Source organism: Sprattus sprattus (genome assembly GCF_963457725.1).
Source record: "Sprattus sprattus genome assembly, chromosome: 20".
NCBI lineage: Eukaryota > Metazoa > Chordata > Actinopteri > Clupeiformes > Clupeidae > Sprattus > Sprattus sprattus.
The window spans coordinates 25403397-25420415 of NC_137918.1; the positions used below are offsets into that span (position 1 = coordinate 25403397).

Genomic DNA, 17019 nt, shown 5'->3' on the forward strand with positions numbered 1-17019 from the left:
TCCATTCAAAGAGACCAAATGGCGTACAGAATGCCGTTTTGGGCTTAGACTGTTCTGAGACGGGGACTTGATGGTACCCGCTGGCCAGGTCCAGCGTGGAAAACCACTGGGCCCCTGCAAGGGCATCCAAGCTCTCCTCAATACGAGGTAACGGGAAAGAGTCTTTACGCGTCCTACTGTTCAGTAGACGGTAGTCTACGCACATGCGCAAGCTGCCATCTTTCTTTTTGACAATAACTATAGGGGACGCATAAGGACTGCTACTCTCCCTCACTACCTGCGACTCTAGGAGCTGGTTGATGTGTGATTTGACCGCCTCGTAATCCGTGGGTGGGATACGCCGGTGTCGTTGCCGAACCGGTGTATCATCAAGTAGTGGGATGTCATGGGCGATTAGATTGGTGCAACCCAAGTCACCATCATGACCAGCAAAAACGGAACTATACCTTCGCAACAGACTCCTCGCCTCCGACTGTTCCTGTTCAGACAAAGCGGACAGATCCACCGCTTCAATCCTATCTGGCACAGGGCTGGTGGCTTCCTGTGAGGACAGGGTGGCGGTGATAGACCGAACCTCTGAAACCCCGGGTGGTAGGCTGATGACCTCTGCATTGCTCAAGGAACCAAGGCTAACGCGAGGATAAAGGAGGACTTCAGTTAAGCCTACATTGACAATAGGAACATAGGTCGTGCCTCTCCTAACTTGGACCAAACACGGCGACGCAAGTAGCCCTGCCGGCAATCCCGAATCAGGGGGTTCAAAAAGCGCGGTCTGACCTGACAGCTGCCCCGAACACGTACTGGCCACGAACTGCATGGTACCCCCAGCTATGCGCACCGCCCGAGGGCCTCTGACTCGGGCAGCCCCAATGTGGATTCTTGGAGCCTGGATTGCTGACATGTGGCACTGCTGTAATGCCTCGACGACCGGACCGGGAGCTTGGGACACAGGGGGAGAGTCAAAAAGAGAAGGGCCATGTGCCCCAAAGAGTTCGTGGTAACACCGGCTAATCACGTTCATACCTAGGATCCCCGGGACAGCAGGTGGGCATCCGGAAGGGTCCTTTACTACTAAGATACCACAACGTGGCATTACTTTACCGCATAAAACTACCTCCAACTCCAGGTAGCCAATATAGGGAATAGTTAGGCCATTGGCAGCTTTAAGCTGAAGCCAATGGCATGATTGGAGACGTTCCTGACCCCATGGTTCAAACTGTTGCAGAAAGAAACCCTCGGTTACAGTGGATACCATCGACCCTGTATCCAATAAACAAGAAACAGTGACACCCCCCATCACGACATTAATGTTTGGACATGATGACATAAGTTTAAATGCCTCCTGACCCTGTGAGCCTGTGGGTACCCCAACTGAGCGGTGGCTCGGTAGCTCAGTGGGCGTCAGTTTTCCGGCTGGTGGGAAGTTCGGGATGATCTCCCTATACGGGGAGGTGGACCAGAGGTGGAACTAGCTCTAGCGCCAAAGGGAACTCTCTCCTCATCACACTCCCTGGCAAAATGTCCGGGCTGTTGACACCGTCGACATATCAAGGGACCATTGCGTGGGGGCCGGCTATAGGCCGGAGGGTTCTGCATAGAGGTCACAGTCTGAGTGAGCTGGTTCAGCTGTTCCTGCTGTTGCTTCAACAGCTCCTTCAACTCTCCCCACTCGCTATCCCGTGAAGATACGGGGGAAGCTTGGCGAGAACGGCCCTGCACCCCATATTGTATGCCATAGGCCGCTGGAAGGGAGAAACTGCGCTCTCTAGCCCCACCGGGAAATCCCTCTCTTTCCCACCTAATGGCCTCCTTACGCACGTCCAGCAGAGTAGCCAGTGGTTGGCGGCGGATGAGCTGCTTCAGTTCCCTACGGAGAGCACTGTCCAGGACATGCTCAACAAATTGGTCACGGAGAAGCACATCGGCATTAGGCACACCACTGGGGGCACACTGTTTGACTTGCTCCATCAAAGCCATCAGGGCTAGGGAAAACTCCTGCAGTGTTTCCCCCTCCTGTTGCCGTCTGGAGAAAAAGGCTTGCTGGAGGGTCACGTATGACTGACTACAACCATACAACTCTTTTAGTATGCTCAACACTTTAGTGGCGTCTGATCGCTCTATGCCAGAACGAAACTTAATTTCGTCCTTCGCCTCCCCTTCCAAGTGATCGAAAATAAAGAATGCCTGATCAGCAGCAGAAAGATGGCGAGCGCGCATACAGGCCTGCACCTCCTCTACCCATTCGGTTACATCAATGCCATTTTTACCATTGAAAAGGGGACACTTTCGATCTCGAGGAATAACTACGAGCCGCTCGGTGACCGTGGAGGATGCGGGTCTGGGCTCAGGTGCTGGCGCCGGCACTGGCTCAACTGGAGGAGCACGTTCTTGGCGAAGACGCTCATTATCCGCCCTCAGTTCTGCAATTACATCTCTCAACTGTTGCACCTCCTCCTCCATGCTAACAAGGAGAGCTGTGCTATTACACGAAAACCAAAACGTCAAAGATAGCCTACCACTGATGCTTATTGGGGGGGGGGGGGGGGCCTGGAACGAAGGCTGCTGTTCTGTTGCTGCCACAAAGAGTACTCACCCCAGGTTCAAAAGTTCAGCCTGGATGAAAACAAACCAAAATCACAAATAACCAGCACAAATCATGGAACCCGTGTCTCTGCCTTTATAGAGTGTGATCCTGCCGACTACGCCAAATGTGACAGTGGCGAGGAAATTTGGACAAGATACTAGATGTCGACTACGCCACCTAGGGAGTCACCCTAGGAATAGACTTTATCTTACCTCACATATAACAAGGCAAACAAGTTCGTAACACTCATTGGCAAGAGACAGGAATTCCATAAATAATCATTTATTAACAGGCGTCAGGAGAATAATAAAACAGGACAGGACAAATACAGAACAATTTCAACAAGGGCCGTTGCCTCTCACACAACTGACCATATAGGGCTGTTTTAGACACACCTGCATATCATAGCACACATAGCAACTAATGTAGTACTTCCAGCCATAGACATACAGATGGAAATGGCATTCGATAGGCTAGGGCCCCAATAAAGAGTCTGCGAGAAGGGTCGAAGCTTTGCTGATGGGCCAGTAGCCTGGGATAGTGTAGGTGGAGCAGGGCAAGGGCTTACCACGGCGAGCAGGACTTCCCGATAGGGGGAGGGGAGAGGCCCAAAAGGCACACCACACGTGTATGGAAACAAATATGCACTGCAAAGTAGGGCAACCGTTGTGCTCACAGCAAGGGAAAAGTGAGAGGGGGGAGCTCCACCACCTGGGAGTCCGCCTGTCGCTCGGGTAGCACCCACTGCACCTGTCCAGGGAGAGGAGAGGGGTAGAGAGGCACTGGAATTAGCAATATCAACCAAGAGGCATTAAGGGTAGCCGAAGTAACTACACTGCGCTGCGCTATGGATAGCTACTTAGCTTTGGGCAGGAGGGTTAGGGACAGAGGACCTCTGGCAGTCCACTGGAGCCTCAGGGGCGGCCAGCAGGAACGAACAGTCCTGATAACAGTGACCTGTAGTACTTCAAATCACACAGACACACACATACACACACACACACACACACACACACACTTCGAGAAGCAGACTTAGGTTATGTGATGAGCAAGCCAGTCCCACAACCACAATTAACAAAACGGGCAGTAAATCAAAGAAACAAAACAGAATGCACTAAAGCACCAGAGATCATGCACTAATGTAAAGACACAGACCAAGCAGATGCGCTAACACAAAAGAAACCAACCAACAAAACAATCATGCGCTAAAGCAAAGCAGCAACCAAACGAGATCATGCACTAAGCAAAATAAACAAATAAACGGGATCGTGCGCTTACGTAAAAGAACCAAACAAAACAGAATCATGCGCCAAAGCAAAATAAACGAACGAAATCATGCATGAATGTCAAGGAACAGGCTATACAAGGTCAGGCGGAAATGGACAGCAGCATCACCAGAGCAAGCCCCGTACATGCGTAAAACCAATAGGGACACCGACAAGAAAACATGTACTAATACAGTCACACAGAACAGCAGCCTTGAAGTGGAGCGGGGACACTTGTTGGGTCTCTGCGTTGTAGACCGAGCAGCAATTACTGCAGGCTCAGGAACAGGCCACGAACGCAGCTATGGAAGCTCTGCTCCGGCTCCAGCTGATTCCCACTGAGCACCCGGTATCCACGCAATGTAACACTAGCCTTGCTAGTAACCGCAAATTAATCCCACTGCAGACATGTAACACAGCAGTATTAAAACCTATGAAACGGTCTAGCACTGGCCGATGTGGCTAAACGCCAAAAGTGGCTTACCTTAATTAGCATTCGTCTGAACGTGCCAGATAAGAAAGCCACCCCACCATTCCAACTAATGGGGCACCCCGGAAGCAAACACAACAGGTAGGCAAAGAGTATCTACTGGTGCTATACCACGGACTTATACATCAACACATGAGCTCAACACATGAGCCCGCCAGCCAATCGGTGTTGCCATTACTCAACGCATTGCACCTGGGAGGTCAGGTTGCCTGGGGGACTAACTGTGGAGGCGTTGCCCAACCTGCCACACATATACAGCTGTTTGTAAAATATATTTTGTTTCAATTTGTATACAATATTTTTTCTTGGACAATGTTCAGCTTTCTTGGATTATGCACTTAGTGGAGGACAAATAAATATGCCAACCAACAGAGTGTTTGTCTCCTTGCTGCCTTTTCAGCCTACCCTAAAAGACCCTTGACACAGTTACCCTTTCACATTTTGTGGCAGCGGTCGAATGGAAGAAGTACAGTTGGTGGATGCGTGAGAACTGCCTCTCTGTCTGTCTGTATGTTTATGTGCGTGTGTCTAGTTGGCTGTTAGTCTGTCTGTAGTAATGAAACATAGGATAATTTATTAAAGGTGAAATATGTTTTTTCTAATTTAGCTAATTGCTCATCACTGTCCTCTAGCCGTGTGTTCAGTCTGTGCTCTAGAAACACTCTGGTGTTCGTTCACAGTCCCAGCTCTGTAAATGGCACACAAACATAGTGGCAGAGTGACAGAGCCAGAAACATTTACAGCCAATCAACACGTTGCTTGAAGAGCAGGGACACAAGGGGGGTAATTTGATTGGCTGTTGAGCTAACATATACATGGTCTTTTGCCAGAAATACAGACTGCATCTTTAAGATAGAATGTTAGGATAGCTTTGTGGGGAATGAAGTAGCGGTGATGTGTGCAGAAGATTCTGGAACAATGCTGCTGTCTCTCTCCCCTGTGTGTGATGTTGTTAACAGTAGCTGCTGCCTCTCTCCCCTGTGTGTGATGTTGTTAACAGTAGCTGCTGCCTCTCTCCCCTGTGTGTGATGTTGTTAACAGTAGCTGCTGCCTCTCTCCCCTGTGTGTGATGTTGTTAACAGTAGCTGTCACATGATGGGAAATGAGTCCCAGTGTTGAGGGGTGACACTGGACAGAGTTACTCTGCCTCCACTGTGGCACTCACTGTGTGCACTTTAGTGTAGTTGCTTTAATATATGACTGGTGTTCACACATGACCTGATGGTGGTCAGATCTCAGGTCAGGATGAGTGTTCAGTGATCTGAATGATCTGAATGAGGAGACCTTCTTCAGATAGTGACTCTGACTGGATGGAATCATTTCTCAACTGTATGTGGGCTTGATTGCAATAGGAAAAAACAAGAGAATCTGTCAATGGCACTTGAGTCTAATAACAGTGAGTGTTGAAATAAAGAAGGTTTGCCTGATCAGACTGTACATTAATCCACAGGGAAGAAAACATCAAAGGCCATCAGAAATGTTAGTGAAAATACTACAAACACTACAGCCATTCCTATTAAACTTTCTTTCACAAAGTATAGTCTCAGCTTGGTCAGTTCAATCACTCATGTGTGGTTCTACCTCTTTATGTCAAGCACAACTCTTAAAGATCCACTATGGAATCCCTACTAGATAAAACATGCCTTTTATAGTTGGGTAGACAGCTATATGCAACCTATAATACTTCTACAACAAACTATGTGGGTATCAACATGCTCAAACACAACACAGGAAGGTATTAAAAGGTTAAGACCCAGCTCTGCATTCTAGTGCCCTCTATTGGACTAAAACGATATTGCATCTTTAGGGAGAGACACCCCCCCCCCCCCCGGTTTTAACCCCTGCTCTACAAAGTAACAAGCATGCACCTTGACCACATCAGTGTTTAGTTTAGATTAGTGAGAGCACTCCATCACACTGGAACCATTTAAGTGAAATAACACAGTAGAATAGGTTGTTGGATACATCGACGGATGTGTTGTAAGATGCAAACCCTGAATGACTAAAATAATCCTAAACACTAAATAATCTTTACAATATAGATCATAATAAACACAGAACATGTTCCATTGCTAGGAAGCTCTTAGATTTGATAATAATCTGATGAGAAAAAAATCTGTAATAATCGAATGACATACACAACTTTATATCTGGAAGACTCATACATTATGCTTATATATTCAGTGGTTGTGTTTAAGTAATTCCTTCATTTTTTTGGTGTGAAAGCCCCATTCTGTCTCTGCTAAACCCACTTCCACTGCATTCAGCTGAGCTAGGGAGTCTGGATATGGATAGATTAAGAACCCCTCCACTGGATATGGCTATAAACCACAAGACTAGATTCGATTAACAGACAGAACAGATCGTCCAATCAGATTCAAGTTTCCCTCAATGGCATAATCAGAACGCTCATACTATCGTTGCCATATAAAAAATACAATAATTATTCACCAAAGTCATAAGGAAGTGACTCTTTAGTAGCCTGTTTTTCCACTGTAGAGGAGAAAGGTGTTTTGAGGAGTTAGCAAACACACGACTATTGAGAGCTTGAAACCCAGCAGTGCCTGTCCACATATGTAGGTAAGTGTAAATATAGTGGGGAGATCAGCTGGTGTTAGAGAGCATTATGTAAGTTCTTCTGTAAAGGTTTGTTGTCTGTAGTATGTTGACAGCGCAGTTTCTCAACATCTAAGCTCACAGAAGTAGCACAGCTATTGGCAGGTAACACAAGGTGGTTCTAAAGGAAGGTATGATTAGGTGAATTAATTGGATTAGTGCTTCTGATTGGCAATAGCCAGAAGGCTCACAGCTCAGCTGTTTGAATACTTGTTTCTCTCCAAATAGTAAGTACTTGTTTTATGGTAGAGTTTACATACAAAATGGTTGGTTCTATAAGTATGGGTTTTATGAGTAGACATGGACTTTGGCACAGCCTAGGACATAGAGAAGGGCATTTTTGAGTAGCTGGAGGTGAATATGAATGATTAACATGATCACATGCTTCTTGGGAGAGAGATGGTGACTGTCTGAGCTGCACATAGGGGGGAATGAGTGGGCTTCTTCTTGATGAGTGGAGTCTACCAGTGTAGACCTGAGTTTGTGTCACATGCCACAGGGTAGGACTTCTTAGTACAAGATTGGGTCTCATTTTCAATTTGAGTTGTTTTCTAAGTAGACTAACATTATTTGTAAAGTATTTGCTCTAGTTCCATAACTAAACATAACCATTCTGTTGTTTGATCCACAACCTTAAAACACACATTATAATAACACTTGGCAGACTTGAGGCCTAGTCCCACATTGCAGTTACAAGATTATAAAGCTCTCATTACCTGGTAGTCTTACAGTATGAATGTGTTCAAACAGTTAACTGTAACAGTAGTCAGTAGTTGGTTAAATTAGCTTGCAAATGCAAAATATTTTAGGTCACATAGCTGCATTTCAGTCTGACATACGTTGGTAGAATTGAGAGTAGAACACAGAGAAAGTGTTAATTGAGTTTTGGTATGATTTGATTAATGAAGTTTATATCTGTATTGCTGTTTTATATTAACTCAAATATAAATCTAAGCATTATTTTTCTTGTACTGCATCTCAAGCAGGAAGTGACTACAGCTCTGCCTCCAAACATGAGTCAACATAGAGGCTCTGCTGGTGGACATGGAGATACAAGGTGAGGAGTGTGTGTGTTTGTGTAATTTTTTTTTTTTTGTGTGGAACCTGTCGGTTTAATTCACTACCATCTGATTCAGAGTTTTGGTAAACAAGACCCTTTGTTTTTTCATCTGATCACACCTGAACATTAGCATTCTGCCTCCTTTTACTGAAAGACCAACAACCCAGAAAGGGAGACCAGACTCTCCTGCACCCAGCTGTGTGTCCATGAAGAGTGATCGGTCAAAGGATGAATTCCTCGACTTTAGTGAGGGACACAGTCATCCTGATCCCAGGTAAGGACAGGTCTCCATCTGGAAGGTTAGTTGGTACTCAACTGTGTAGAGATTACTGGCATGTGGCTGTATACAAATGACTGTAATGAAGACTTCCTGACATACTTGTATGATTCTGAACCTGATGACAGGTACGAGAGACATGGTCCCCTCATCACAGCGAAGACTGGGCTGTTGTGTATAAGTACAGAAACACAACTCCATGAAAAGCTGATTAAAAGTATGACCTACAAGAGAGCCATTATCACACACAGAATAACAGGAATGTGTGTTTAAACAAGTGATTACATTGAGTTGAACCATTTACACAAAGACAAAACATTACATCGCTCACAGAGGAATCAAATAATGAGCCAGTGACCTAATGATTGTGACATTCATATCCTCAAGTAGAACACTGTCTTTAATGAGTAACTACTGTATGATGTGTTTCCTTCTCTGAAGACCAGTGGATGAGAGGTCAGACTCTCCTGCACCCAGCTGTGTGTCCATGAAGAGTGATCAATCAAAGGGTGACTTCATCAACTTTAGTGGGGAACACAGTCATCCTGATCCTAGGTAAGGATAAGTCTCATTTAGATGTCTACTAGTGTGTTGAAATCTGAGTGTGAAACTGCACCCCTGTCCTTAGTGTTTTGTCTCGTTGTTCCCTGCCCACCTGTGTCTGTCTTCTTTTTTAGTCCTGTGTATTTAAACCCTCTGGTTTCATCAGCTCTTAGTCTGTCAGTGTTCATGGTTACACACTGTTCATGTTTGGTTTCAAGCTGTCTCACTCACCTTTCCTGTTTTCACCTGCCTGTGTGTCAGTAATGATTCCCCCTTTGTGTTTCAAAGTTTGTCTACGTGTCGTGCATTTGGGCTCAGCTCTTTTACAGCAGGGTTACCAAACTGCTCATGAATACAGTTATTCTCAACTTTACAATTTAAATTCCATTGCAGTACAGAACTGTACACTTCTCTTGAGGTAGAATATTTTACAAACGTCTTCTAATCACTTTTCATTAAGATAAGGCAATGAGATGTTTGTCTCATTCCTCTTATATTCCTTTTGTACTTAGCGTTGCTGTTTGCTGCATAAATGTTTACCTGTAAATGCTTTGTTGACCAATACCTGCTGTCCTTGTATTTTCCTTCAGTGTCCAACAGGAAGAACAAACAATTAATCTGTCCTCCGGCCAAACATATCAAACTGTATTTGAGGTGTGTAAAACATTAAACACATAGTTCACTTTCTAATACTCCAGTTAAACATGTTGATGAGATGCTGTGACAGGAACCCAATTAGAGGCTGGGTACGGTCACACAGTGTCTTTATGTCGTGTGTACAAAGGATCATTTTCGTTTTCTATACTTGTTACATAGCCTGCTATAAAATATTGGGGGGGGGGGGGACACTCTGAAATGCTGTTATGGTAATGCACTGGACTGTGGAACCTCTTTGTTACAGTTACAGCATTTATATATAACTACTGAAATATTTCAGTTTGCTGTACTGTAAGTTTTATTCAAGCAAGCTGTGCATTTTGGTCATTCTAGCAATGCAAATGAAGAAGGCACACTCTCAGTGTGTAATACAGTGTTTTGGAAAACTGAAAAAACGGCAAAAGGCTTTAGTCTATCAAGTGTTTTAGATTTGTCACAACAGTGTGTAGTTATTGATACAAACACATTAACTATAGTAATTTGTGTCAAAAGGTTAACACATATAGTTAGATTGTGAAAAAGGATTGTTGAGTTTAATTGTGTTCAGCATTTTGAAAAAATTTGATTTGGTGTCAGAAAATATGTGTAAGAGGTTTTTAAAAACTCAAAGTACAGGAAATGTTTAACTGCATGAAAACAACTGATCATAGGTGTAGGAGAGATGTAATGCAAATGATTCATTCTGTTTTTTTCATCACTGGCTAATGATTTGATTTGCTTCGCTTTTAGGAACTTGAACACAAAGTCATCACTTTCATGACGATTGAACTAAATAAACTCAAGAAGCTCCTGACTCTCCCAGAGGATTACTTAGAATCCCCTTGTAGTGAGGAGGAGGATGAGGAGGACCAGAGAGATGCCAGAGATGGAGCTCTGAAGATTGCAGTGCACATCCTGAGGAACATGAACCAGGAGATCATTGCTCAGCAGCTGGAGAGATGTGAGATATCTACTCAACACTGAATAACTGAACAGTATACATTGTTATTGCAGCTTGATTCAAAATGTATGGAATACTTCAACGATAGGTCTATATGTTCTGTAACTTTAATATGTGATATCACATAAGTGTTTGTAATGCCTGTAAGGGCAGAGTATATTAAGGGGCACTTCCCATGAGCTCTCAGTAAAACTGCCATTAACATGGTAGATGACACAGGATATCATGTTAGTGACCAGACATATTATGGTATCATATTACCATTATCATTTCCGATGGCTCTCAAACAGGAATATAATCTTATATGATTGGGTACAAACAATTCTACTATCTGTCATAAGGGTTACTAATGATGATGCCTGAACACAGACTATCATTATGAGTACTGACAGGAAATGATGATTGTCATAATGTGTCAATCACTCTTATGACAAAGGCTCCAAGTGCTACTGCAAAGTGCTCAAATCACATACCTGCATATGCCATCAGATAAACTAAATCATATGTATTCATATTTAGATGGACTGTTTCCAAAATGTCAACAAAAGCTCAAAAACAGTCTAACAGAGAAGTTTCAGAGTGTATTCGAAGGCGTGGCTAAGCCAGGAAACTCTAGTTTTCTGGAGAAGATCTACACAGAGCTCTACATCACCGAGGGGGAAAGTGTAGAGGTCAATACTGAACATGAGGTCAGACAGATTGAGATGGCATCCAGGAGACAAATAACACAAAGGGAAACACCAATCAAATGTACTGACATCTTCAAGCCCTTACCTGGACGAGACAAACCCATCAGAACTGTGCTGACAAAGGGAGTTGCTGGCATTGGAAAAACAGTCTCTGTGCAGAAATTCATTCTGGACTGGGCTAAAGCCAAAGCCAATGAGAATATTCACTTCATATTTCCTCTTCCTTTTCGGGAGCTGAACCTGATTATACACAAGAAATACACCCTTATGGACATCATCCATCACTTCTTCTCTGAAATAAAAGACTTAACTGCCTTCTCCAACCAGCACAGATACAACATTTCTTTCATCTTTGATGGTCTGGATGAAAGCAGACTTCCTCTTGATTTCCAGCACAATGAATGCATCTACAATGTATCAGAACCTGCCTCAGTGGATGTCCTTCTCACAAACCTCATCAAGGGGAATCTCCTTCCCTCTGCTCTTGTGTGGATCACCTCCCGACCAGGAGCAGTCCATCAAATCCCTCCTGAGTGTGTTGACCAGGTGACCGAGGTCCGAGGTTTCAATGACCCTCAAAAGGAGGAGTACTTCATGAAGAGAATCACAAAAGAGGAACTGGCAAAAAGAATCATCACACACCTGAAGTCTTCCAGGAGCCTCTATATCATGTGCCACATCCCAGTCTTCTGTTGGATGGCAGCCACTGTTCTGGAGTACATCCTGACTGAAGCAGAGAGTGGAGAGATTCCAACATCTTTGACTCAAATGTACACACACTTCCTGATCATACAAACCAAACACAGGAGTCATAAGTATGGAAACTGTGATGCGGAGACAGTCTGGAACCTGAAGACCATTATGTCCCTGGGCAAACTGGCTTTTCAGCAGCTGGAGAAGGGCAATCTGATTTTCTATGAGGAGGACCTGAAAGAGTGTGGCATTGATGTCAGAGAAGCATCAGTGTACTCAGGGATGTGCACCCAGATCTTCAGAGAGGAGGCAGGGCTGTACCAGGGGAAGGTGTTCTGCTTTGTTCATCTGAGTATTCAGGAGTTTCTAGCAGCTTTATTTGTGTTTTTGCACTTTAGCAAGAGAGTGAGCAATATGCCTTACCGACACCTAACCTCTCAGCTTTATTCACTGCTCAGTGCAAACAAACTTCATGACCTACACCAGACTGCAGTGGATCTGGCCTTAAGGAATGAGAATGGACACCTGGACCTTTTCCTGAGGTTTCTTCTGGGCCTCTCACTGGAGTCCAATCAGAAACTCCTACAAGACCTGCTGCCAGAGACAGGAAGGAGATCACTGAACACAGAGAAAACAGTCAAGTACATCAAGCAGAAGATCGAAGAAGATCCCAACCCAGAGAGATGCATCAACCTGTTCCACTGTCTGAATGAACTGAATGACCACTCTCTGGTGGAGGAGGTCAAGGGCTTCTTGATGAAGGGAAAAGAAACCAAAGAGAATCTCTCTCTTTCCCAGCTGACAGCTCTGGCCTTTCTGCTGCTGATGTCAGAGCAGGAACTGGAGGAGTTTAACCTGGAGGATTATGGGGGATTGGGATCACCTGCCAGATCAGATGCAGGTCTGCTGAGGATGCTGACCGTGGTCAAAGCATCAAGAAGAGTGAGGTGAGTTTTGGAGTCTTGAGTGAGTGCAAAAGTGGTTGCTGTGGTTAAATTCTATATTGTAATGGACTTATTGTTTAGAGACAAAATACTGTCTAATGACTGACAGTGAAGCGCTCCCTTCACTCATACAGAATTCTGCTGCTAGACTTTTAACAAAGACCAAGAAGAGGGAGCACATCACCCCTGTGTTGGCTGAACTGCACTGGCTCCCTGTCTCCTACAGAATTGATTTTATGGTCATGTTGATCACTTATAAGCAGTGTTGGGAGTAACGCGTTACAAAAGTAACGAGTTACTGTAATGCATTGCTTTTTGCGGTAACGCGGTAATGTAAGGCATTACAGAAAAAAAATTGGTAATATTTACCTCGGTACAAATGTCAGTAACGCGCGTTACAATGCATTTTTAACCTGGAATGAAGTGTTTTATTTTCCTTCATCCAAATTCGCCAAAATCACCGCGAGATCAGCAGAGGTGAAACGTCGGCGCAAAATGTTTCACTTCCTTTTCCTTAAGGCTAGTCGATGCCGCTTCAACAGTGGAATCGCCAGCTTTCCGAAAAATTGACAGTAAGATCCCTGTGGCCAGCAGCAATGATGACAAGGTAAGGCTAAAACGTTCAGATATGGTATCCTTGCAGTTACTAGTTCCGCTACATATCTAACTGAACACAGGGATTTTGTTTCATATCAAAAATACGCCTAAAAGCCCACCTCTTCACTGAATAACCCGCTAGCTTGTTAGCTGAAAATACTAGGTAACGTTACTAACTTAGCTCTTTTACCAAACAGTGTACATGTAGGATAAAGCGTCTTTCTGTTAAAGTGCACTTTACCTACAAATCATTAAACACTAGTTTAGCCCAGAGCCATAGAATCTTTCTATCTTTCTAGAATCCTTCTATGTATCTGGTTTAACCTACATAGTTCTAGATCAGAACAGATACATAACGTAATTGTGAACCACGTCAATGTATTAAGATGAAACCTAGTCTACAAGAAGTATGTTTAATACAATAAACCATAAGATGAACTTGAATTTGAAGGTTAATATTGAAAATGTGTGATGCACTGCCTGTTTCTGTCCCATATGGATTTTTATTATATTTTTTAGATCTAGCCTAGGGCCTATACATGTATGCGTTTTATAAATTTGAAATATAATGTGGAGCCTTTTTGTAAGGGCGTGCTGAACATGAACATTGAAACATTGGGGTGCACTAGCCTGTGCTACCTGTCCCATAGAAAAAAATATTTTGACACACATTCATTTTTCAATGTAAATGTTCTCATGGGGCAGGTAGCCTAATGCACCTTACAAAAATAGTTGGTTTCATTTGGGTTGTACATTGTAAGGCCCCTTTATATGTAGTGTTTATATCTTAGACTCTTGAATTTGAAATCTGGCTATTTTCTTATATTTTCAGCATGTACTTCAAAGCCGAAAAACCTTCACAAAGGACTTGGATGCCCAGGTGCTATGTGTACTGCCTCCCCACCATAGGTGTACAGCCCATACACTAATCCAGTTGCAAACAATTTTAGATTTTTTTATGACGCATAAGCTATGCTTAATGCTGTGAAGTTGGAAATAATAAAGGCATAGAAATGCTAATTTTGTATCCTGTCATATTTTTAGACATTACAATACAGTCCAATTATTTTTAATATGAATAGGCCTAAAGTTACAGTATTTCTATCACAATTTGCCAGACTTTGACCTTTTGTCTGTTCTTGCGATGATTGTTCTTTGTATTGTGCCATGGGGCATCACTGTGGCTATTATGTTCTACTGTTTACCATAAGTACAGATACCACATCACCTTCCACTGGATGTGTGATTCACTAATTGAGCGTCTTGAACTTCATTACAGTAAGATTGCCAAATCCATACTTCCAGTGATTTTGGTGCAAGTAACTTACAAGTAATACAATAGTAGTGTAATGCCTTACATTTTAAAAACAGTAATATTGTAATGTAACAAATTACTTTAAAATAACAGTAACAAGTAATAAATAATGCATTCCAGTTTTGAAGTAACTTGCCCAACACTGCTTATAAGGCTCTAAATGGAATAGCACCTTCATACATCTCTGAGCTTTTAAAACCCTATCAAACACAAAGGAACCTTAGATCTGCAAATGCCAATATGTTAGCTGTACCCAAAGTGCTCCACAAGCAAAGCGGAGAAGCTGCCTTTGCCTATTATGCACCAAAGCTATGGAACACCCTGCCTTTGTATGTGAAGCAGGCAAGCTCAGTGGGTATCTTTAAAAAACACCTGAAAACATTTCTATATATGAGAGCATTTAGCAAGACCTGATTGTGTTAGATCTTTTAAATCCTTTTATATTTATTTTTATTTATTTAAAAAAACATATATATATTTTTCTTTTCTTCCTTTTAATCTTTTAGATTATTTTATATCACTTATATCTTTTTTCTCTTTTATTCTTTTTATGTTTTAGATCTTTTATTGTGTGATGTGCCCCTGATTGTTTTAGAATAGATCTTTTAAATCTTTACATATTTGAAATGTGTGAAATGTTACTGCTTGTGTTAGATTCTTTTATTTTGTGAATGCTCCTGATTGTGTCTCTATGTAAAGCACTTTGGGCTACATTTTTTAGTATGAAAGGTGCTATACAAATAAAGCAAATAAAGCTTGCGTTCAAACTCAATATACAGGTTTGGACAAAAAAAAGCAAAACCCGTTACCAAACAAAACATTTAACGATCACACCATGCTAAAAACCAACCTGGTAGGAGGTTAGCCAACCTGCTAGCTAGCTAGAATGCAATCGCTACAAATAAACACAAAATGTCCACAACGTTACCGTCGCCGGTAAACCCTCCTCCTAACCCCAAAACGTAGCAGGCCTGGATCTCTTGGCTAGGGTACGTTGTGGCCCAAATTGTACTGGCCGCTTCACTCTCTTGAGCAGTCAAAAGAAAAATACTTTAAACGGATGAATCGTCCCTGACCAGTATGCAGTTCACTCCGGTCAGTATGTTTGTTGAATCTCTCCGGTCAGTATGTTTGTTGAATCTTTTCGTCTCAGTGTCCCGTCTTATATTTTTTGGCCAACAAGCTGTACAGTTCACTCAACAAACGTTAAGTCCTCTGGAAAAAGCTTTTTGCCTTCCTTGTTCTCCTCGTCATACCTGGGATTTCCTCCCTCGTCATTCCAGGGTTTCCTTTCTGTCTTTAATCAGATTCTCCACCAATCGGAACTAATTGACAGATTGAATAGTGCAGTCATTGTAATTCCATACAGAAAGAAAGAAATAATAAACAGCAGCAATGGAAATAATAAACAGCAGTAATATAAACAATTAACACACAGGTAAACTACGTGAGTTAGGAAAGTTCAAAAAATCCACACGAACGAATGCAGGGATTTGTAACTCGTGTTCGTCAGGTTGCAAACAAATGTCATGGTGTCATTTATTTTTGAATCACAAAATATATTTGTGAATCACAAAATATATTTGTGAAACATGAAATACATTTGTGAATCACGTTTCGTTTGTTTGAATCACGTTTCGTTTGTTTGTGACTCACGTTTCGTTGGTTTGAATCGCCTTTCGTTGGTTTGTGAATTATGAAACTAATCTAACTCCATACTCCTGGAGATCATCATTGCTGTGTGTGTGTGTGTGTGTGGGTCTGTGTGTGGGTCTGTGTGTGTGTCTGTGTGTGTGTCTGTGTGTGTGTGTGTTGGTATACCAAATGATTTTGACTGTATAGTTGTATACTAGATAGTTAAAGGAATAGATGTATGGTTGGATGGTTTTAGTCAAAGTTTTATTGTGTGAAACTATGTTGTCTGTATTTGTATTGCTGTGATTCTCATCTGTATGCCTTAATTGTAATGTGTGTGTGTCTACAGGCTGAGGAATTGTAGACTCACAGCGAAGAGCTGTGCAGCTTTATCTTCAGCGCTCAGCTCAAACTCTTCCAGTCTGAGACAGCTGGACCTGTGGGAGAATAATCTGGGAGATTCAGGAGTGGAGCTGCTTTCTGCTGGTCTGGTGCATCCAAACTGTAGACTGGAGAAACTGGAGTAAGTCTGCCAGTTTGTGTTTGTGTGTGTGTGTGTGTGTGTGAGTGAGAGTTCGCTGTGTATAGGTGTGTCCACACATTATTGTCTGTCTGTCACACATAGTCACTGAAACACACACACTCTCGCTCTCTCTTTCTCTCTCACACACACACACACACACACACACACACACACACACACACACACACACA

At 43.0% G+C, this 17019-nt stretch overlaps 1 protein-coding gene across 1 annotated transcript in view; it reads left to right on the forward strand.

Annotated features, from left to right (window-relative positions):
• Positions 1–7968: 7968 nt before the first annotated feature.
• LOC308381693 (NACHT, LRR and PYD domains-containing protein 3-like) overlaps positions 7969–17019 on the forward strand; it is a gene marked incomplete at both ends in the record, with an annotated part of 16846 nt that continues 7795 nt past the window's right edge. Inside the window, 7 exons of the mRNA XM_080859281.1 lie at positions 7969–8012; positions 8170–8289; positions 8734–8847; positions 8970–9024; positions 10222–10432; positions 10952–12761; positions 16655–16828. Of these exons, the coding sequence (XP_080715407.1) occupies positions 7969–8012; positions 8170–8289; positions 8734–8847; positions 8970–9024; positions 10222–10432; positions 10952–12761; positions 16655–16828 (2528 nt within the window). The remainder of the gene's footprint in view (positions 8013–8169; positions 8290–8733; positions 8848–8969; positions 9025–10221; positions 10433–10951; positions 12762–16654; positions 16829–17019) is intronic.